Source organism: Neofelis nebulosa, chromosome 7 (genome assembly GCF_028018385.1).
Source record: "Neofelis nebulosa isolate mNeoNeb1 chromosome 7, mNeoNeb1.pri, whole genome shotgun sequence".
Taxonomy (NCBI): Eukaryota; Metazoa; Chordata; class Mammalia; order Carnivora; family Felidae; genus Neofelis; species Neofelis nebulosa.
In genome coordinates this window covers 56,761,816-56,785,292 of record NC_080788.1, presented here as the reverse complement: position 1 = coordinate 56,785,292, position 23,477 = coordinate 56,761,816, and the positions used below count along the sequence as shown (strand labels likewise).

Below are 23,477 nucleotides of genomic sequence, written 5' to 3'. Positions count from 1 at the left end.
TGTGCTATAGAATGAATGCTGTCCCTGGTGCTGCAGCTCTGGTTCTACCCCCATTCTTTCATTTAGCTCACAGAATATTCAACTAAAAGAAATAGTGCTATTTGGGAGTCGAACCTAGGGTTCCCTGGGTCTGCTGTTCTTTGTTATACCTGTTTGTTTTTTTTTTCAACAGTATTAAATACATTTAGATTAGATGGGAGTCCAAAATTCTGATCTTTCCCTGAGAGATTCAGCAGGGCTCATGGTGATTCAGGACACCTGATTAGTTCTTTTGTTTCTTCCTTCGTTCACCTTTCATTCATAATTGTCTCAAGTATAGACAACTGTGACACATGCTTATCCCCTGACACTGAGAAGAATACCCTCTAGACTCTAAAAACTTAGTAAGGCTTAACTAAGCCAAAGATGAGAGACAAGAAGGGCCATCCAGAGTGAAAGTAGGAACAAAGTACTTGATGGAAGTAGGTGGAATGATACATTGCCGGGCCAGACACAGGGCCAGAGTGGTAGAACACAAGTAAAGAAGGATATAGGCTCAAATTAGACTGGAGAAGGAGACAGGACTCAGAACACGGAAAGTCTTACAGCCCCATTACACAGATCAGGGCCTTCTAAGAGTAAGAGAAAGTTACTGGAGGACTGTGAAATAATAGTATGGGATTTATATTCTGAAAAGATAATGCTTGTTTCATCTAGAAATACATGAGAGACAAACGAAGGGCAGACCGAATAGGCAAGAGGTCAGAAGAATGTGATATAAGGGAAGTTGGTGTTTTAAAAAGCTGTGAACAGTCAACTGTGTCTAAAGCTACTGAGCAATCCTAGGAGACAGAACTGGAAGCATCCATTGCATTTAGCTACCTGGAGGTCATCCTGTCTTTACTGAAAGGCGTTATTGACAGAGGAGCTAGAACAGAGAAAGTAGAAGAATGAGTGGGAGGTGAGGAAATGACAGCAGTGAGAATACAAAACTTTTTTAAGTGCCCGTGAATGGAAAGAAAAAGGAAGGTGGGGGCTAGAGAAGAATCTGGGGTCACAGGAGCTTTTTTACCATTTTTTTTGAGATGAGAGAAGCTTAGACAGATTAAGTGCTGACGGATAGTATTTAATCAATGAAAAGTTAGAGAATATACCAGAGAGAGGAAAATATAATCCATGTTTTTGTCATTTTTTTTTCTATTCCAGGAAAGACAGAAAAGGTTGGGTTTAAAGCACAGGAGAGGACTTGGGAAGTGAAAGCCTCTCTTAAAACAGGACAGGAGGAAGAAACACTAGATAAGGATGCAGACAGTGAATCTGTTTGGTAATGGGAAGGGGACAGGAGAGGTAAAGAAGTTCCTATCCCATGGCTTTTACTTTCTGAGTGAGGTAGCTGTGGGGCATCTAGAAAGAGTGTAGTAAAGTGAGAAGGAACAGATGAGGGTTTTTCAGACAATAGGAAAAGCTTAAACGTATTCATTTGGGGAGCAGGCATACCTCATAGGGAAATATAGCATCCCCACAAGATGATCGTGCTAGATGTAGTGGGGGGCCAAGAATTCTGTGGTGTTACTACCAAATTGCCCCGGTGTGTGGTTGTCTTGACTGGTTCTCAGCTGTTCTGGGGCAGTGCAGAAGGTGAATGATTGACTCCATCCAAGGAAAGAACTTTTCAACAAAGTCTGACAAGGATACAAAGGATGAAGGAGTCTAGAATATAAGCTAAAGTATTATTGAAATGATTGACTATTGCCGGTTACATCTAAGAAGGATAAGGTGATATGTCCAGATTGCAAAAGGCTAGTGAATTAGAAGAAATTAGATCGGTTGGTAGACTGATGACCCTGATGAGAAGGAGGAGCAGTCACAGTGAAAGTGGTCAGACAAGCAAGCGTTAAGGACAAGAGATTGACAGCAGAGCATGCAGTGCTTGACTTAATGAGTTTTGGGGTGAAGAAGCTAAAGCTTTTGACACATGCCAAAGTGGAAGCATAGACTGAGGCTACTAAAATCTTTGAAAATTCTGTTAGAGAAAGTGACTAGGAAGTTACCAGTTAAAAAGGAGGAGAAGAGGTAGAACCTCAAATAGAAAGTTGTTGTTGTTTTTTGTTTTCGTTTTTGTTTGTTTGTTTGTTTGTTTGTTTGCAAGAGCATGAAGGTCCAAGATCTGGAGAAGTGATTGGGAAAGTGGGAGGAACCAACTCCACTTTCAGATCCTGAGGTGTATGCAGCATGATAGCCTGAACACCTCTTCAAGAAGTGGCATCTCCAGAAGATAGCTAGGGTAGAGCTTTAAAATCAGCATCTCTCTGGTGTGTCCCTGGGGTCTTTGGGCTGGGGATAAAGTATGGCTACTTCATTCCTGAATTCTCACTTCTTTGCACAAATATAAGTTTCAAAGAGACAAGAACTCTAAACCAATTTATTTATCTGGGATTCATGAATTTCAAATTTGGCCACTATGCTATAATCATAAAAAGAACTTGTGTTAACCAACCCTATATGTTATCCTGCTTAAAGAACTCCCTTTCAGTATTCCTTTTAGTTTGGATCTGCTAACAACAAATCTGACTTTTATGTGTCTAAGATGTCTTGATTTTGCCTTCATTTTTGAGGAATATTTTCACTGGTAATAGAACTCTAGCCCCCAAATTTATTTGCTTTCAGCACTTTAAAAATGTCATTCTGTGGCCTATTGGATTGTATCATTTCTATTGATAAGTCAGCTGTCAGTACTATTCTTGTTTCTTCGAAGGTAAAATGTCTTTCAGCTTCTAACATTGTTTTGGTCTTTGTTTTCAGCATCTTGACTATGATGTGTTTAACTGTGTTTTTCTTTGTATTTAGAAATTCTAGTTTCTTGAATGTGAGACTTACATGTTTGGTTTTTTTTGTCAGTTTTGAAAAAGAATGCGGCCATTATCTGTCAAATATTGCTTTTGTCCACTTCTCTCTCTCTTTTCACTCTCAGGCACTCTAATGTTAGATGTTTTCATAAGATCCTATGTGTGTCTTACTCCCTAATCTGTATTTCCCGACCTTTTTGCTCTCCATGTTTCTATCTGATATTTTCTGTTAACCCATCTTCTAGTTCACTAATCTTTTCTTCGGCTACAAGAAATGTGTTGCTAAACACATCTATTAAGATGCTTGATGACTGTGCTTTTGTGTTGTAGAATTTCCATTTAGTTCTTTTTTAATAAAGTCCAGTTCTCTGGTGAAATTATCTTGTCATCTTTTTTCTTGAACAAAATAAACAATTATTTTTTTAACTTATGTTTAATAACTATAATATCTGGGTACCTATGAGCCTATTTCTGTTGTTTTCTCTCTTAGTCTTAGTTATTGGAATGTTTAGTAATTGCTGTTAAGCATTTTGTATAAAAAAAATGTACACTCCAGATAACATTATTTTCCTCTAGAGAGGACTCGCCTCATCTTTTATGCAAGGAGCTAGAGTGGTGGGAGATTACATCTGTTCAATCCAGGATTTATTTTATTGGACCCCAAGTTGGAGTTTTTGTAGTTTGGTCTACCTCATGTTTGCTTCCTCTCCTTAGGAAGGATCTTCCTGAGATGTAGATCTTCAGAGATCCAAAAGAGAGCCTGTTGGTATTTATGGGGGCTCCTTCTTGGTCCTCAACTTGATACTGCCCAAAATCTGGCTTTTCTGGATAGCTACACTCTCCTTTTTAGATACCTTAAGAATGAACAAATTCCATAATATAAAATCAAGTGCCAAGTGTGGATCCAATTTCCTGCCACCCTTCCTTCTCTCAAGGATTCTGCCATTCAAGCCCTTGCTATCTTGACAGCTCTGAACTGCTTTTAAGAGCTCCTCTCATTACATTTAGGCTTTAACCTCAGAAATATGTGGGAGATGCCTATGTATAATACCAAAAATATACTTACTCAGTTTCCCCTGTTCTCTGGCTAAAGGGAAAAATCTCTTATCAGCATGTTCTTTACTGTAACCTTACGCATGAGGAAGGTGGCTTGCTCCTCTTCCTTGGAAGCATCTATGTCCATGAAGCAGTACCTTAATCCTCTAGGAGCACCCCTACCATTGTTACGATGGTATACATAAATGATTTGTGAACAGTTGTACAAGATAAAAGAGAAAGCATTTCTTTCTCCTTCTAGGGCCATTCTTGCCCAATATAATATATAACAATAATAGTCATAATGATACCTGTGAAAATCTACTAGAGGTTTACTATGGGCCAGGTTCTATGTTAGGTGTTTTATACAGATTGTCTCATTTCATCCTCAGAAGAGCCTATGAGGTAGTAATGGCAATTTTCCTAATTTGCACTTAAGGAAACTGAGGCTTAAAGAGGTGAAGTCAACCTAAACAAGGTCCCAGAGCCAGGAAGTAAATGGCACAAGCAAGTGTGAACTCAGACTTTTCAAACCCCGAGGTCTATATTCTTTTCCAGCATTTTGCCCTGCCTCTTAACTTGTCCTCCTTCAGCAAAACCAGTCTTATGATTTTCCTGGGCCCTGCAATTCTGAGATACTTCCTTAAATAAGGTAAAAGCCAGATATTCTGAGGGGTTTGCATGCAAGAAGTTCTCTTTGGTTAATTTCTCTCAGGTATTTGGTTATTTCTAGATCCGTGCCTCCCCCGTTTAGTCTTACTTTGATGTATATTTTACATTAAATACTTCCATTTATAATTTCTATGGCAAATCTGAAAGTATTTTTTTTTTTTTAAATAAAGCTTTATGCAGGGACAGGAAGCAATTAGTGGTGGGGCTTTATTTTTAGAGGATGAGATGGGTGGGGGTGGGGTATGGGGAGAAATTGCTTTCTGCAGTGTCAGATGAATGAGTTATAGGAAATGATAGCTCAGCCGGCAACTTAGTGCTTGCCAGTGAGTCAGCAGTGATTTCATCCTCAGCCTCAATGCCGGAATCACAGATGTGAGAGACACCCTTCCTGGTGAGGGCCCCTCCCTGTCCTGAGGTCTGGGACATCAAGGCTCTGCCCACATGATGTGAACTTACCTGTCATGGTGGAAAAAGATTCACAGAACTATCTGCCTCTTGTTTTCACACAAATATTTCTAAGTGTCCTTAGGATGGATGGGTGTTCCTGATCTTTACCCCTGTTACCCAGCAGAAACACCCAGTGACCTTCCATCCAGAGGGTGAAGTTTGGGATGCATATCATAGCAGAATTTTCTTCTTATGGCGACATTTCATATTTTTTACTACTTCAGCTTTCCAGGGCCTGTATAAATGGCAAAACATGGAAGCATGGTGGAAAAGTGAGACAGGAAGACGCTGCTTCAGAAAAACTGGTACATTAAAAGAGGTCACCTTGTCATGATTGGAAATATGTGCATGTGGCAAGAAGGTAGAACCAAATCATTTCGTTTGTTGCATTAGGATGGTAGGATTGACAGTGATTGTTTTTTACCTTCTTTTCTAGGTTCGATAAATAGGCTCAAGTTGTACAAAATTATTCTAAACATAATATTTTTGTATTTTAAAGAAATCCTTTGAGAAAAAAAATGGCCAAATAGCTTTAATATTTTAGGACATCTTTTTCCCAGACTCTGCCCGGATTCTTAAGGTCAAGGTCATGTGATGATGTCCCCTAGGCAATGGGTGAGGAGGACTGACTGTGCTCAGAATTTGAATGAAGGAGACAGTCAGTTCCTTTTCACCAAGTGGATGAGGTGGTATTATCCACATGTTGCAAATAAAGACACGAATGCTCAAAGAGACTGAAGAAGCTTCCCCCAGCCAAACAGCTCGTAATGGTGGATGTCCATCCAAGCCCAAGTCCGAGTTTGCCAACGTTCACACTCTTTCGCCTTGAGTACAAAACGATGCTGCCACGGATCCCACTCCACCATGCTTTTTGCAGGGCATTTTCAGTGTGTTGACTTACTGCTGGATTCATCCTCCACTAGGAAAAAATGTATTGCAATATTGTTCTCTCTTTTTGCAAAACTAGAATTCTAAAACTCCCATATTACTTGCCTTCTACTTTAGTTAAAAAGACCAACACTGAGAGTATTGCATAGCTTACACGCCTGTACATCTGTGTGTTTGACATTAAGATGATAGAAGAGGCATAGTAAGTACCCAGCTGAGTGGTTGGACTCACCCACAATTTGAAGTGATCTCCTAAAGTTAGGAAATGAGGGAAATGAGACTGTGACAAAGCTAAATGTTATACCATTCAGTACAGTAGCTGTGACAAGTATGGCTAAGGAAGGGGTAGTATTGTTGTAGAATAGAGCATTTATGGTCTCAAAAAAAAAAAAAAAAAAACCTATCCCATTGCCCCAACAGAGCTCTAATTTACTTTTTAAATAAATTAGCACCAGCTAAAGATTTTTTTTTAATTTTTGACGGTTAATATTATACAGTTAATGCTATGAACTTTGTTGAGATACTGACATACAATATACTGCACATATGTAAATGTGCAGTTGAAATGTAACATATGCAGGGCACATGGGTGGCTCAGTTGGTTAAGCGTCAGACTAGCTCAGGTCATGATCTCGCGGTTCGTGGATTCGAGCCCTGCGTCAGACTCTGTGCTGACAGCTCAGAGCCTGGAGCCTGCTTCAGATTCTGTGTCTCCCTCTCTTTCTGTCCCTCCCCAACTCACACCCTGTCTCTCTCTCTCTCTCTGTCTCTGTCTCTGTCTGTCTCTCTCAAAAATAAACATTAAAAAAATTAATAAAATAAAATGTAACTTATGCATACACATGTGAAACATCACTTTAACAAAGATAATGAATGTATTCATTACCCCCAAAATATTTTTTGTAATGCTGTTTTTTGAAGAGAAAAAAAAAGTCAGTTAATTTCATCATGTAATTTGATGAAAAGAGCCCGGATGGGGACACAGGTGATGTAAGTCTATACCCTGATCATGTTCTAAATAGCTCCCTGAAATTCAGTGAGTCCCTTAATTTTTCCAGCCCTTGGCTTTCTCATCTGAAAAATGAGGGGGTTGGACTAGATGGTCCCTAAGGCCCCCTACGGTTCTAAAGTTCAATAAAGCTAAGAGGATAGGCATACTTAGGGTATTGGTTTGTGTCCAAATGGTTTTATGTAAAGAGGTAGACATCCCCAGTGGTCTGGTGTCAGCTGTGACTCCTCAGTGCTGTCCTGCTTAATTGATAGATCGTGAAATCATTTCATTTCTTTTAATTCTCTTTCACCCAGATTCAATGTCATTCATGTCATTGCCTCCATATTGGTCTTAGTAAGCTAAGGGAACTGTTCAACTTTAGGATTTAGGACGAAGGCTTAAGTAATGCTGGGAATCTGGCAATGCCTTTAGCAAAGGTCTGATGAGAGGCGACAGGACCGTCAGCTCCCTGGAAATTTGTGAGGCAGCTTGGGCATTTTATGGTGGGGGGTGGGGTGGGGTCAAGAGACAAGCTGTACTGGTTGTATTTCAGGCTGGGGGAAGGGAAGCAGATTGGAGTTTAATTAAAATTCTAATCCCAACTTAGCCCATCTTCTTGCCAAGTCAGCAGCCAGCGTTTCTGTTTGTGGTTCTGGTGATCTTGCTGCGATGACATACGTAGTTACCTCAAAAAACTCTTGCAAATGTGCCTAAACCTTCAATATGCTCACCAGATGCTTTAATCAGACCTGGCATGGTGCCATCTTTTGCCTGTATTTTCAGAGATACCTCACCCAGCCCTGCCAGGATTCCTGGCTGGAGGAGGGCCCTGGAGAGAGCTGGTGGTGCAAATGGAGCTGATTACAAATGAGAAAGTTTCATTACACCATAGAGATCTTTCCAACTTGTTTCTGGTTTCCAGGTAGCTAAGTGGGATTTCTGAGGAGGGGCTGCTCTGACTTCACCTTGGCCCACCATGAGGTGCTTCTTGCTCTGTGCCTACATGCTGCTCCTGATGATTTCCCAGCTGAGGGCAGTCAGCTTTCCCGAAGATGATGAACCCCTTAATACAGTCGACTATCACTGTAAGTAACCTTAAGAACGTTCCCCTTTTCTGAGAAGGGAGCGTTTTTCATTTTGATTTTCTAGGGTATTTGTTTTTAGAAAGAGAGGGTTTTTTGTTTTGTTTTTTTTTTTTTATGTCTAATCAATGTTTTGCATATTAATTTATCCATAATCATTTCTTAGTGTTTAGAGAAAGTGGGACAGCTTTGTTGGCTGCTTTTCTAAAGCAACCCATGTATAGGTTATATATTTCCAGTTAAAAGAAAAAGACCATTTGCTCACACTCCCTGTCTTTTATTCATTTATATTCAAGACCTTAAGAGAGGAATTTAGTTAAAACCCTTCTACAACTAGTATATACAGCTAATCAATGCTGTATATTGATTCTTCAGCTCCATAATCCTGACTGATGGTTTAGCCCATTTTTACTTGCAGATTCAAGGCAATATCCGGTTTTTAGAGGACGCCCTTCGGGCAATGAATCCCAGCACAGGCTGGACTTTCAGCTGATGTTGAAAATTCGAGACACACTTTATATTGCTGGCAGGTAATTTTCCTCTGGTTGGTTTATTAGATTAAAATTCTTTTCTCTTGTGGTGCTTGCATTAATGTGTCTAGTTCATGAAAAACTAATATGTGATTGTGATCAAAAATTGCAAGTAGCCAAAAATATTCACTGAGAAGAGGCAGTGTTGTGTACCAGGAACAAAATACAGAGCTAAAGCCTTCAGCGGTGCTATTTTATTACTGCCATCGAGAAATCATACACCATTCTTTATTCCTAAAGCAGCAGGAAAAAAAATCTTTCTTTATTCTTTTTTAACTTGGAATTATTCAAGCAAATATTAGAAGTATGTCTATGCTAATACCAAGTAGCAGCTTGACCCATGCCTGAAGAGAAGAGCGTTCTTTGCTCTCTAACCACAGCAATATATAAAAGCATCTCACTAATGAAAAAGTACTCTTTGTTGACTTTGTGGGAGACATAGAAAATCCAAATGATCTCCCAAATACAATAAAGGCAGATCTGTAAAAATAAAATAAGAAGAAGCAGCTTAACATTTTTATGCATTCACATATTTGACGTACTGCCTTGTTTCCAACAGGGATCAAGTTTATACGGTAAACTTAAATGAAATCCCCAAAACAGAAGTCATACCAAACAAGGTGAGCGAGTGAAATTTATTTGCATTCCCTCAGAACTTGAATAATGTCCAAGATTTTTCAGTTAAAATATTGAACTTTGGTTTTGCTTGATTACTACAGAAACTGACGTGGCGGTCAAGACAACAGGACCGAGAAAACTGTGCCATGAAAGGCAAACATAAAGTAAGTAAAACAGACGAGTGTCTGCCAGAGTTAGTCTTTATGTGGGCCTCATCCCACGGTGTCCACCTATGGAATGTCTAATATTAATTGAATTATTACTTTCTTTAGGATGAATGCCACAACTTTATTAAAGTATTTGTCCCAAGAAACGACGAGATGGTTTTTGTATGTGGTACCAATGCATTCAATCCCATGTGTAGATACTATAGGGTAAGTATATTTCATACGGTGTGCTTTTTGTACCAACTTTTTTTTTCCCCTCACTGCCATGCTGTTAGAGTTGAATCCTTTCTGCTATAACCCATTTATCTCTAATGCTATGGAATAATAAAGACAAAATTCTTCAAATAGAATTTCAGTACAAATAAAGGAGCATTGCCTTCAAACAGGTACATTGAACAGATGTGACACTGGCTATTTATTTTTCTTTTATAGTTGAATACCTTAGAGTATGACGGGGAGGAAATTAGTGGCCTGGCAAGATGCCCATTTGATGCCAGACAAACCAATGTTGCCCTTTTTGCTGGTAAGATCCTTTAGTGTAATGAATATAAATGATTAATGACATTGAAGGTAAAAAGGAATTTAAAGGAAGAAAAAAAGCTCATAACTAGGGTAGCTACCTTGATATAGGTGTTTCGAAGTCTAGGAGCTATGAAAAAAAATTTCCCAAAAACAGGGATTAAAAGTGAACATATAAGGCACCCAGGGGCGCCTAGATGGCTCAGTCAGTTAAGCGTTCACCTTAAGCTCAGGTCATGATCTCACATTTCCTGGGTTCCAGCCCTCATCAGACTCTAAGCTGATAGCACAGAGCCTGCTTGGATTTCTCTCCCCCTCTCTCTCTGCCGCTCCCCACTTGTGCTGTCTCTGTCTCTCTCAAAATAAGTAAAAAACTTAAAAAAATTATTTTAAACAGTGAACATATTATAAATAGTCTCACACATGGCTCTGTTGTTAACTAGGTCAGTGACCCTGAATAAGTTGCTTAACTTATTGATACTTAGATCCCTCACCTGTAAAATTAGGTAATACCATGGGCCGACTTGTCGCAGGTTGATGATGAGCATCAGATCTAGGTTTATTTGTATGCATAGGGATAACAGGTGAAAACACTCTGAAGGAAAGCACTACATAGGATAACACACTACAGGATTAGTATGGTCATCTTACCCAAATTACAACTCTGGTTTCAGATGGGAAGCTATATTCTGCCACGGTGGCTGACTTCTTGGCCAGTGATGCTGTTATTTATCGAAGCATGGGGGATGGATCTGCCCTTCGCACAATAAAATATGATTCCAAATGGATAAAAGGTACCTTTGGAAAGCAGGGTGTGCGAATGCCAAGGGTGGTGGGATGACCAAGTGGGAACAGGAGCCGTGGCATCAGGAGGTTCAGTGCATGACTTTATATTGTTTACAGAGGGCAAGTCCAAGTTGCTTCAGTTGTGAACAGGAGCATTGACAAGGAAAGAGGAGACTAGTAGCCATGTTGGGAAAGTAGATTCATCTACGATTTTATACTAGTGACTTCAAAAAAGAGAGATCTCATTTCTGTGTGCCAAAGTGCCTACCTCTAAGTGCACATATGCTCCTGGTCCACACCCACCTACCTATCCTGCAGAGTTAGTAGTGAGAATCAATTAGTTCATATCTGCAGATCCGTCTTGTTCTTTGGAGTCCAGATATCAAGACTTTTTTATTCTCAGTGTAAGGAGTTTTCTTCCCCAGTTAAATAGGTTAATGAATAAATCTGTTAAAACAAAGACCTTTGCTGTAGTTCAGTTCCTGTAGGCTTTTTACAGTCCATTAGCTGACATTAAAGACTCTGGGTTCCTTGAAGCTTCCACACCCCCATACTGGCACTCCTGGAGCTCACTGTGTATTGAAATTCACATTGGCTTGTATATAGCCATGCAGTATCTGTCAGTCATGCCTAGCAGTTGGGGTCTTATGCGAATTGGAGTATCCTTTAGAAACCAGTTTGTTTTCAATTTTTCTTTCAGAGCCACATTTTCTTCATGCCATAGAATATGGAAACTATGTGTATTTCTTCTTCCGAGAAATTGCTGTGGAACATAATAATTTAGGCAAGGCAAGTATATGCACTTGACTCATCTTATGGACTTGCCCTGCGTGGAATCGAGCCCGCTTCGGTAGAGTTATGCTCTCTGTGTATTTTCCAGCACTCAGTGCATTTAGGGTCAAGTGCAAAGAAGTGAGTTGCTTATCATGAGAATAATTGCTGGAAAACACCTGAACAACGACCAGAGTGAGAACAGCAGCCTTGGGCCTTGAGAAGGTTTCATTTTTTCTGTCACTACAGAGAGTGTTCTTCAGGCACCCTTGAGCTATGGATGCTTCTTTAACACTTTAGAAATCTGTTGGTAGTTTATTCTTTGTCAGAGTCAAAAGACAGAATGGAAAGTAGAGGCCACTTTTCAATTTTGAGTGCTTCAGCAGAAGCCCATGTAATTTGAAAGTATCACGACGTCGTTATGCCAAGTTTAAGGATGGTACATTTCATTAACAATACAAGAAACAGGGTGGGAGGCAAAGTGTGGGAATGGTTTGCATTCACTCAGGCATTTCCAGAGCTCGCTTCTTGGGGAGCTTGTTTGGCAGAACAGGGAAATGGCCTTTTTTTTTCCTTACAGGTAAAACTAGTTTTACATTCTAACTGTACAAATCCCTAGAGAGAAGATTGCTAGATTCTTTGCAGCCAGACATATCTTTAGCATTTCTGTGTCCCTCCCTTAAATTGCAGCTTTTTGTTTCCATTCCCCCTCCAAGCTCATAACCCTGTTGCTTTGCTTTTGTCCCTTGGGTAGGCTGTCTATTCCCGTGTGGCCCGCATATGTAAAAATGACATGGGTGGCTCCCAGCGGGTCCTGGAGAAACACTGGACTTCATTTCTGAAGGCTCGGCTTAACTGTTCTGTCCCCGGAGATTCGTTTTTCTACTTTGATGTCCTGCAGTCTATCACAGACATAATACAAATCAATGGCATCCCCACTGTGGTCGGGGTGTTTACCACACAGCTCAACAGGTGAGGACAGATCCCTGGCACTTCAAAAGCTGTTCTGTGCTTGCCTAAGGGACCCAAGAGTGGGCCTATGATTGCCTGATGGTTTTCCTGATGGTTTCCCCCTTTTCAGCATTCCTGGTTCTGCAGTGTGTGCATTTAGCATGGATGACATTGAAAAAGTATTCAAAGGACGGTTTAAAGAACAGAAAACCCCAGATTCTGTTTGGACAGCAGTCCCTGAAGACAAAGTACCAAAGCCAAGGTAAAGAAAAAAGACAGAAAGTGTTTTTGTCTTTAACAAAACCCTCTGGTCACTGGAAGCAGCCATCCTCAGAGAGCAGAGGGGGCCAACCTCCCATGCCAGGATGGGGTCCCTGGGCAGCACTGCAGACAAAGTCAGTAAACATAGCCCTGCAGGGGTGAGTGTAGAGAATCCAGTGAGTGCAGGGAGATAGCGATGCTCCTTGGTTTCGCTCATTCTCCTTTCTTCCTTGGCCTCTTCTTTCAGAATGGACACTTATTCCTTAGATAGTTTGTGAGGGGAAAAAACACACTGTTTTCCTTTCAGGCCTGGCTGTTGTGCAAAGCATGGCCTTGCTGAAGCCTATAAAACTTCCATTGATTTCCCTGATGAAACCCTGTCCTTCATCAAATCCCACCCGCTAATGGACTCTGCCGTCCCACCCATCGCCGATGAGCCCTGGTTCACAAAGACTCGGATCAGGTAAGACTGCAGGAAACAGCAGCCCACCGCCCTCAAAGGCCCTCTCTTCCTGTCGGCCTCCCCTTTGACTTGGCACACCTCCTCTGGCAGGTACAGACTGACGGCCATCGCTGTTGACCATTCTGCTGGGCCCCACCGGAACTATACAGTCATCTTTGTTGGCTCTGAAGCTGGCGTGGTGCTTAAAGTTTTGGCAAAGACCAGTCCTTTCTCTTTGAATGACAGCATATTACTGGAAGAGATTGAAGCGTACAACCACGCAAAGTAGGTGTATTTTACGAGAATGCTTTTCAGCACTGCTCAAAGCTTTCCGGTGTGTGTTTCATCCAGCAATTTCCTTTTAGTCCTTGAAATTAGCAGTGGTTTGGCATATTAAGTGTTTTGGGGTTTTTTCCCCCTCCCTGAAATAAATCCTGAGTTTGTTGTGCTTCCTGAGTCCACTGGGGCTAAAATGGTGGACAGTTGACGAGTTTAAAATAACTCACCCCATGTTGTTCACCTGTGGGCAATGAGAACATGTTAGCACCACCCCTGACACCTTCAGGTATGTTTCAGGACGTCACCTGCTGCAGACAGTAGCTAGTAGTATGCACACACACACACACGCAATACCACTCTTCCAACCTCAGATATAAAAAAATAATGGCCACTAAAACAAAGAAGAAATAGGTGATGGAGATGGAGCAAAGGAGACTAAAGAGAGACCCAGAAACATCTAGCGCAGCGAAATTTAAGTGCATTGAAACACTGTCCTTTTTCTTCCCTGTAGTCCAATGTGGTCTTCACAAACATAGTTCCCTTCGGTCACCAGAATAAGAAAGCGATCTTAAAAAAAACTCTTTGTCCAACCTGAAATTGAACCAACCGTGCAGAGCATCAGAAGTTGAACCACAGATTTATTACTTCCCAAACTCTGTACCTACCTGGTTTGCTACCGGGAATATTCCTTAAGATACCTCAGCTCTTAGTAATTGCACAACCAAACCCCACTTGTCTTGTACATTTCATGTAGCTTTTGATTTACTAAACATATGGCTTCAAAATGCATCCCAAAATATAGGTGTAATGCTGAGAATGAGGAGGACAGAAAGGTCATCTCATTACAGTTGGATAAAGATCATCATGCTGTGTATGTGGCGTTCTCTAGCTGCGTTATTCGCCTCCCCCTCAGTCGCTGTGAGCGTTATGGATCCTGTAAAAAGTAAGCTGAGGGTTCTTTACTTATCATGAGTCTTGCAGCATCTTGACCTTCAATGATGAGAAAATCCAAGTTATGTTCTGTTTGTTTTTATATAGGTCTTGTATTGCATCTCGGGACCCATACTGTGGCTGGTTAAGCCAGGGGGCTTGTGGCAGAGTGACCCCAGGGATGCTGTAAGTATGTTTTGTTACATTAGCTGAGAGCTTCTGAGAGCTGCCTCTGTCTTCTCTAGGGTCTCTAAAGCTAGAAATGTTAGAAAAATTCCGATAATACTACTTTTGTTTTTTTTCTTCCTTTCTTTTCTTCATTTTCTTTTCTTTCTTTCTTTCTTTCTTTCTTTCTTTCTTTCTTTCTTTCTTTCTTTCTTTCTTTTTTATGGGAGAAATAAACAAGAAAATCGGGAGTTGTAAGAAGGAAGGGAGATTGTAGACAGTAGCCTAAGAGAAATGGATGGAGAGAAAAAACAATTCTCTCCCCTGTCTTAAACATTTTAGTGGCCAGATGTTGAACAGGAATCCTCGTTTTAGCAAGCTGTGTTGAAATGTCCATTTTTTCCTACTAATCAGTCTGTGTTCTTGATTCTGCTCTGGTTGTCACTTGTGTCCCTATGAAGGCTGTTAACCGAAGACTTCTTTGCTTTCCATAACCACAGTGCTGGAGGATATGAACAAGACACAGAATACGGCAACACGGCCCACCTAGGGGACTGCCACGGTAAGACCGGATCTTCCTTTCCCTCCTGGCAATTCTTTTAACCACATTTGCACGTGAACATTATTTTACAATCAGCCTTTTAATGACTCAGGACACATAACCACATAGCATTTAACTTAAACTTCGCAAAAGCTGAGCTGTTTGGTCATGGGGATACATTAGAGAAGAGTCTTACCTTTTTTTTTTTTTTTTTCCTTCACCATTTACAATTTGGTAGAAAATCTAGAGAAAGGTAGTCTAACCAGTAGGTTAATCTTTTTATTTATAGTCTTTTCTTTTGACTTTTTTAGTTAATTGGAATTCATAAATTTTTGCTTTCTTTTGGTTACTTTTTACTGATTACTTGTTCCTTTAATTCTTTTAGAAATTTTGCCTACTTCAACTACACCAGATTACAAAATATTTGGCGGTCCAACATCTGGTTAGTTTTTTTTAATTTTTTTGAATTAACAACCTTTTCTTTCCTTCAGTTCAGCATTTTCAGCCCCTTCTCCCCTCCTTTTGCGCAGTTTGGCAGCCCTTCATGTTTCTGCTTTGACTCATAATCCCACTGATGGTACTGAAAGACTTTTTCTTACTCAGCACTCCACCTCTGTGTAGCATGTTAACAGTTCATCATTGACCAAGGCACATCCCCTACGAAAAATCAAATGGATTCACATAGACTGCATTCCAGCTGCACGCCTGCCCACCTGAGCTTCCTTCTCTCTCACCCTTGTGCATTGTGGATGTTCCCTCTGGCCATCTATATCCAATGGATGGCAGAATTTCATTATTTTCCCCTTCTTTCCTTACCTTTCCTAAGACCCAGTAAACAAATACACATTTCCCCAAAATGTGTATTTATACATTTTAGACATCTTTTTTGAATGGTTTGTGGGGATCCCGGGAATCTTTGAATGTTGTGGTCTCAGTGTTGTGAAAAAGGCTCCTGTTGAAGGAAGCCGGTATCTGATGTATTAAGGTGTTCAACGACCCGCTGTCTGTATCTGTTCTGGAGCCTTCGTCTGTGACCATCGTGCCACTCTGAACGGGGGTCTCCAGAGTTTTAATCTAAAACCGTATGCTTACATTCTGAGGGCAAAGCTACTTTGTGGAAATCAGTAACACACGTGCTAAGAGGTTAAGTTCCTTCTGGTCCGATTGCTGCTTCCAAAACTCACAGCAGTTTCATTCTTCAGAAGGGAGAAAAGGATGGCAGGTCTTATGTATCAGAACATCCTTATCTGGCTTATGAATGCCATTTCTTTTGCATGAGTTGCTGCTAATTCTTTGGAATAAATTCCCCGAGCATTTTGAAGGGTACAGGCAAGGTTCATCCGTGCTTCGGTGCTTTACCATGGATGGTGTGAGGCCTCAGTGCACAGATGGATGGGGAGTCCGTGGTAAAGCAGAGCAACCTGCTTTATCAGGTCAAAACCCAAGTGTTGACACGGACATAACCAGGTGTTTCCTGATGGAGTTACACTGTAGGTTCCCCAGTGAAGGATACATCTCTAACAGTCCATGGAAATGCTTTTAAACATATACACAAAAAGAAAGGAAATGATGCTGTCTCACAAAATAACGAGAAAAAAGCAATTAATCTCTGGGATTTGTGTTACCCATTCCATGAGGGTCATTAATCACCTGAGGGGCTTCAGTAGGAGTGTTTTGAATGTCTTTAATTTTGAAATCTGCTTAATACGTCTTTTTTGTTCATTTTTAGTTTTTCCTTTTCCCTTGCAAGAAAGCAATTTGGTGTAGTCTCTTTGGATGTGTTTTTATGAAATCATAGAATAGGATTTCTCATAAAATTGACTTAAACTTTACTTAAAAATGCAACAGACCAGTCAGAAAAAAAAATCTACCCACGTTAATAAAAATCTGTTTGCCACCACAGACATGGAGGTATCTTCATCATCTGTTACCACAATGGCAAGTATCCCAGAAATTACACCTAAAGTGATTGATACCTGGAGACCTAAACTGACGAGCTCCCGGAAATTTGTAGTTCAAGATGACCCAAACACTTCTGATTTTACTGATCCTTTATCAGGTATCCCAAAGGGTAAGGCCTCACCAGGGAACTCATCTCTCGCTGAGTGGAAACCTGATTCCTGATATCTCTGAGGAGCTAGTGGACTTAGGGTTTCCCAGAGGTGAACCAAAACAGAGCCCTGCTGTTGTTCACGCCACCTCCGCTGGCTGCCTCGCTCTGCTTTCTGTGCTTGTATCGGAGTGCATTCCTCCACAGATGAAAGAGGTGGGAAGCTGTGAAAGAAAGAGGTGATGACGTAGCCACTCAGACAATCTCATCTGTGTTGGTTTCTGCCCGAAGACACTGAGAGTCTGCTCAATGGCAGAGAATTTCCAGGGCCACCCCAACAACATCAAAACACAAAACTCATTAATTGCAAATATCCTGATATCAGATGTTTTGTCTAAAAGCCTTTCCCAGCCTTCTGTTTAACTTCAATTCCGAATGCAATATGAAAAGGATATATGAGGTGCTAGTAAGTTGCTTGAATGTCACAAGCAATAAAACATAACAGAGCACTTGTCCCTAACTATCATTTTCTGCCCTTAATAGAAGCAGTTATACAACAGTTGCCTGGATGAGGTAGCTTATTAGACATCTTACTCTGGGGGAAAAAAAATCTATTCTTTGGTGCTTAGTAAACTATGGTATCAGGTTTCCAATCAGTTTTTATGCCAGTGCATTGTCATTTATGATTTACATCTGTTGATTTGGGTTTTATATGTTTCCATTGTAAGCAATTTTATAATCATTCTTTCTGTTTTGTTTTCCTTAGTAATATCATTTCTTTCTGCTTTTCCTTCTTTGTCTTTTCCAATGACACTGAATGCCATAATCCCGAACAGTGATTAAAAACAACTAATGACCAAAGGCCTTAGTACTAACCTAAAACAACAGAATCTTCAGAATTCTTCTGACTTACCTTATACTGGGATAACTGTGCTTATAGCATGTAACAGACTTGGATACCTCTTAAACTAACATTTCTTTGATTGACTGTTAGATGTCTGTGGTTGCATTGAAAATCCCAATAATTATAAACTAATTCACTCTCCGTCTGGTCTAACTTAAATATTTCTTAAATAACTCAAGACAATTGGATAATATTACTTAACTGATACATATTAAACTTCTTTAGACTGTCTGGATTTCTTTCATAGCAGGCAATTCAAGAGTACTTCACCTGAAGGTGGAATGAAAAAAATTAGCAAAGTAAACATGAAAGTCCATATTTGTAGCTAACAGTGACCAAGCAGGTGCTTTTAGTTTGTGAACCAATTGTGTGTCTTTATTCTAGTTAAGATAGCATAAGTTTATTTGCTTAATTATTTTAGCATAATGGACATTCATGCCAATCCATACGTTTTCCTAATTCCAGCAGTTGCCCTTTAATCCTGATTTATGAATTAGGAGAAAATCATGAGACAAAACATTTCTTGAATTTAAAGTTGGCCATTTAGAAAATACCTACTTTCTAACTCTTAATTTTTAGGCAAAAAAAACAAAAACAAAAAACCTTGGAGTTTTGGATGTTAGATAACTACTTACAAGAGATTTTGGGGGGAAAGACAGGCACGTAGGAATCAGTGGGAGATCAGAGTTATCCTGGCATTTGCAGCAATCCTATATGTCTCTGGGGATCCGATCGCGATTAAAGAAAAATGTGTAGGTGGACTTTTAGAGTCTCCCTGACCCTCCAAGCTAAGCATATGGACCATGTGAAGGTAGTGCTGGCTCACAGGAAGCCATTTGCTGGCTGATACTGTCTGAAAGAAGCACCTCACTCAGACTTTTTTCCTGTGTATCTGTTGCAGGTGTACGATGGGAAGTCCAGTCTGGAGAGTCCAACCAGATGGTCCACATGAATGTCCTCATCACCTGTGTCTTTGCTGCTTTTGTTTTGGGTGCGTTCATTGCAGGGGTGGCAGTATACTGCTATCGCGACATGTTCGTTCGGAAAAACAGAAAGATTCATAAAGATGCAGAATCTGCCCAGTCGTGCACAGACTCCAGTGGAAGCTTTGCCAAACTGAATGGTCTCTTTGACAGCCCAGTCAAGGAATATCAACAGAATATTGATTCTCCCAAATTGTATAGTAACCTGTTGACCAGTCGGAAAGAGCTGCCACCCAGTGGAGATACCAAATCCATGGTAATGGACCATCGGGGCCAACCTCCCGAACTGGCTGCTCTCCCCACGCCTGAGTCTACACCTGTGCTTCACCAGAAGACCCTGCAGGCCATGAAGAGCCACTCAGACAAGGCCCACGGCCATGGGGCTTCAAGGAAAGAAACCCCCCAGTTTTTTCCTTCTAGTCCACCACCCCATTCCCCATTAAGTCATGGGCATATCCCCAGTGCCATTGTTCTTCCTAATGCCACTCATGACTACAACACGTCTTTCTCAAACTCCAATGCTCACAAAGCTGAAAAGAAGCTTCAGAACATTGACCACCCGCTTACAAAGTCATCCAGCAAAAGAGATCACCGGCGTTCTGTGGATTCCAGAAATACCCTCAATGATCTCCTGAAGCATCTAAATGACCCAAATAGCAACCCCAAAGCCATCATGGGAGACATCCAGATGGCCCACCAGACCCTAATGCTGGATCCTGTGGGACCTATGTCTGAGGTCCCACCCAAGGTCCCTAACCGGGAAGCATCGCTGTACTCTCCTCCTTCAACTCTCCCCAGAAACAGCCCAACCAAGCGAGTGGACGTCCCCACCACTCCTGGAGTCCCAATGACTTCTCTGGAAAGACAAAGGGGTTATCACAAAAATTCCTCCCAGAGGCACTCTATATCTGCTATGCCTAAAAACTTAAACTCACCAAATGGTGTTTTGTTATCTAGACAGCCGAGTATGAACCGTGGAGGGTACCTGCCCACCTCCACAGGGGCAAAGGTGGACTATATTCAGGGAACACCAGTGAGTGTTCATCTGCAGCCTTCCCTCTCCAGACAGAGCAGCTATACCAGTAATGGCACCCTTCCTAGGACGGGACTAAAGAGGACACCGTCCTTAAAACCTGATGTGCCACCAAAGCCTTCCTTTGTTCCTCAAACCACATCTGTCAGACCACTGAACAAATACACTTACTAGGCCTCAAGTGTGTGCTATTCTCCGTGTGGCTTTATCCTGTCCATGTTGTTGAGAGGATGATGTTGTAAGGGTACCTTAAGACAAGAGACTCCCTTGTATTTTAAGAGAACCAAGTAGCCAAAGAAACTCTTTCTAACTTTGGCAACATCAGAACTTGCCACATGTAGCTACTACAGCAAAGCTTCTGTGTACTTGCCTGAAAACAAAGGAAGGTGCTGGTCATTCCATTTCTTTTGTTTGAAGCTAAAGAGATGTGTAGCACCCAGGGGGCTACCTTACCAGTATAGAGAGCTGATACAGTACTCAGAAGAGTCTGTGAGCAAATACTTGAAAATGGGTTCAACTTAGACTACCATGATGTGTGGTCTTCCCATTAAATGTGAACATTTTAATTGTATGCATTCACCTTGCCTCTTGCACAAATGTCAAAAAACAATGGTAATGTCTCAAAGAAATGAACTTGTAGATTACCAATTTGCTAAAACTCCAGTCTTTGACCCAAACTGTAGCATTTTTTTCAAAGGGTGGCATTTTTTTTCATGCCACCAATGGACTGTGTTGCCTGTGTGCATGTGTGTGTGCGTGCGTGCGTGCGTGTGTGCGTGTGTGTGTTCTGTACCCATGAGGATTTGTTCTGGTGCCCATTGCATCTTTTTGTGCTATGGACTTGTTTACATTGCGCATGACTGAACAAGAGACAATAACTTCTTCCCACAGCAGTCCATTGGGTTCAGCTTTGAGAAAGAAATAAAATCAAGGCTGATCTGACCATCAAAATGATTAACTTAACTTACATGGTCCCCAATGCCAGAATGTAAGAGTTCTAAGTAATTTTGTGCTGCTATTCATTAAAACTTCTATTACAGTCTTGCCAGCTTAAGGAGATAGAGATGTTAAGAGGGATCCTTGATTTATCCACCAGTATTCAGTAGTAAAATTTACCTGTCCACTGTGAATCCAAGCCTGACTCACTGTATTTAACCTTGGACACACTAATAAGGTTTTATTTTGATGTTGTTTGGTTTCTCCCATGTAGTACAATTTCTCTTTCTTTAACTCCTCCTACCCCCAAGATAAATGAACAAAACAGAAGACAGAGGAAGGAAGTATGAAAGCGATTATAATTGGCCTAACAGAGAGTGTCTATGAAAACCGAACAGTGGTGCAATCATGTTGTCTATGTTGTGTTAATATGAGAGTTTTCTTTGAAGTCATGCAGGTAATGACAATATACTGTAAATATTACATGTGAGTTTACCTGAATCTGTGCATTTTGTGCCTTATTCATGAGAATGATAGAAGTACTAAAATATGTCAAGTGTTTTCAGTAGAGCACATCATTTGCCGAGTGCCAGTTGTAAATGTTTTTCAACCAGCACCTGAAAAGACTTTTAAAAAATCGTTAAAACAACCTAGAACAATTAATTGTGAAACAATCCACTCAAATAGCAGCATTACATCCTTTGCCATGATAAACATTCCACTCCTGCTTTCCTAAGGATGAAACAGTGATAATGTGAAGTCAAATGAGGTTTCTTGGGTAATGTGACACCTGTGGAAACCATAGAGTCATTTATTGGTAGTTTTGCAGAAGCCACTTACAGCTGATGATGTGTAACCCTGATGCAGTTAATATGCTGCACACCACACCATGGTTTATTGAACCTAATCTAGAAAGTATCCAGGCAGAGGAATGCTCCTGACTTAAGTCAGACAAATAAGTTCAACCGATTTCTTGGGATAACAATGATGATACATATGACTTGGGGGAGGATGGGTTGCAGAAGACCAGAGCATTTTTATACAGATTGTAGAATACTGATAGAGTTATTCTTTTCCTTTGAGAATATTGCTTTCTAAAGAATGTGATTCCCTGAGATCTGTGGAAGCTCAAAATCTAGAACTTCTGTTCTCGAAACACTTCAGCTTTGCAACTAAAATGTTACAGATTAATCGTATATTAAACCAACCAACGGTAAACACTACTCAGCCCACCGCCAACAAATGCGTTTGAGTTCACCTTACCGATATTAATCCCGGCGTGCAGAAAACGGAACAGTAACTCTATGTGAACCCAGATAACATTTTGTAACATTGTGCTGCCTTGTAGTTTGTAATGTGAGTTCGATCAGTATTTATGTTGAAATTTCTAACATAAAATCTAGTCTCTATCCTGTTAATTTAATTTTTAAATGCTTTATCCATTTGTGCAAAGGTAAACACAGATTGTATCTTTTTTAATGGTACGGCATAAAAAGTAACCCTAAAGTGAAGTGGCTCTATACTGTTTTATAGAGTACTTTAACATGTATAGATATCTTGTAAACTTGTATTGTGGATGTGTAAATAATATGTACTTTGGGTTTTTAACACCGCATGTAAAGTCAAAATAAAATATACAAATCATTACACCCTGCCTCTTGGTATTGAAGAGATTTATGACTTAACCATGTTTTAAAAATATTTTATAGTCCATCAGCACCAGTGAGAGTTTCTTTTAAAATGTACCAGAATATTCTTATCTGCAATGTTTGCTATTTGGTAATGGTTATACCACCATTCTCTTTGTGGAAAGCTGATACTGAAAAACTGAGACACGAGTCAGAAAACCAGATGAATTATGCTGATCAGCAGTCAAATGCGTGAGGCAGGCGTACCAGTGACTCACCTTGTCCGCGTATCTAGTTCAGCAGACATTTTTTAAATCTGTGATTTGTATTCCCCCATGAAAATTTTAATGTCATTTTAGTCCAGAATCATAGCTGACAAACCAGGTTCCTGTGAACATTTCTTGCTGTTTGGTATCTGGCATTTCTCGATTCCATTGTTTTCATTGAATAGAACATATTAAGAGGTACATCCCCCCGTACTGAAATGGAAGATAAAATTACGATTCCATTTGCTCCTTCGCTTGGCATGGAATGAGTTGGCAGCCGCTGTCATGGCCTCTTGTGGGTGTTGAATGTGTGGCGAAATTTCTGGGAGAGAGGATGAGCGTGTTTGTAGCAGCCTCTGTGCTCTGGCTTCCAGCTGCTGCTCCTGACCGAAGCCCATGTCTGCCTCCATCCAGGCCAGGTTTTCTCCAAGAGCCCCAGCAGTATTTCTACACATTCCTGTTGGGGACTTGCTCTCTTTCATGATGTCCTCTAATTTGGGGGCTGTATTTCAACATTAGTTCAGTGTATCAGGGGTCGTTTTTCACTCCCATCATGGCACACTGTCATCTAAAGATGTGAGGAAGGGTATGCAAGGATCCTATCATGACAGGCAAAGTACGTGAGATGGCGATTTGCCCCTTTTTACAGCTGGTAGGCAGCAAGGCAGTGCCACCGGTCATGGAGCCCGACTTGGCACCCTGAACCCTGCCCTACTGTTGCAGGCAGTCTGGGTCAACCTGGACCCTCAGGTGTGGTGCTGGAGAAGAAGGTGGAAG

General features: G+C 40.8%; 1 protein-coding gene across 12 annotated transcripts in view; it reads left to right on the top strand.

Moving 5' to 3' along the window:
* SEMA6D (semaphorin 6D) overlaps positions 1–22,453 on the top strand; it is a 579,833-nt gene extending 557,380 nt beyond the window's left edge. For 3 of the 12 annotated variants that reach the window (XM_058737838.1, XM_058737837.1, XM_058737839.1), the window contains 18 exons: positions 7,781–7,943; positions 8,359–8,470; positions 9,030–9,090; positions 9,190–9,252; positions 9,361–9,462; positions 9,688–9,778; positions 10,449–10,568; positions 11,261–11,349; positions 12,086–12,303; positions 12,413–12,544; positions 12,851–13,006; positions 13,097–13,270; positions 14,067–14,207; positions 14,303–14,380; positions 14,821–14,921; positions 15,286–15,342; positions 16,804–16,971; positions 18,756–22,453. In XM_058737838.1, coding sequence (XP_058593821.1) covers positions 7,835–7,943; positions 8,359–8,470; positions 9,030–9,090; positions 9,190–9,252; positions 9,361–9,462; positions 9,688–9,778; positions 10,449–10,568; positions 11,261–11,349; positions 12,086–12,303; positions 12,413–12,544; positions 12,851–13,006; positions 13,097–13,270; positions 14,067–14,207; positions 14,303–14,380; positions 14,821–14,921; positions 15,286–15,342; positions 16,804–16,971; positions 18,756–20,044 — 3,261 coding nt within the window. In that variant the 5' untranslated portion in view covers positions 7,781–7,834 and the 3' untranslated portion in view covers positions 20,045–22,453. Of the gene's footprint in view, positions 1–5,315; positions 5,341–7,780; positions 7,944–8,358; positions 8,471–9,029; positions 9,091–9,189; positions 9,253–9,360; positions 9,463–9,687; positions 9,779–10,448; positions 10,569–11,260; positions 11,350–12,085; positions 12,304–12,412; positions 12,545–12,850; positions 13,007–13,096; positions 13,271–14,066; positions 14,208–14,302; positions 14,381–14,820; positions 14,922–15,285; positions 15,343–16,803; positions 16,972–18,755 lie in introns of those variants that run through there. The other 9 variants (XM_058737840.1, XM_058737841.1, XM_058737842.1 and 6 more) reach the window with 9 other exon arrangements.
* Positions 22,454–23,477: the final 1,024 nt, after the last annotated feature.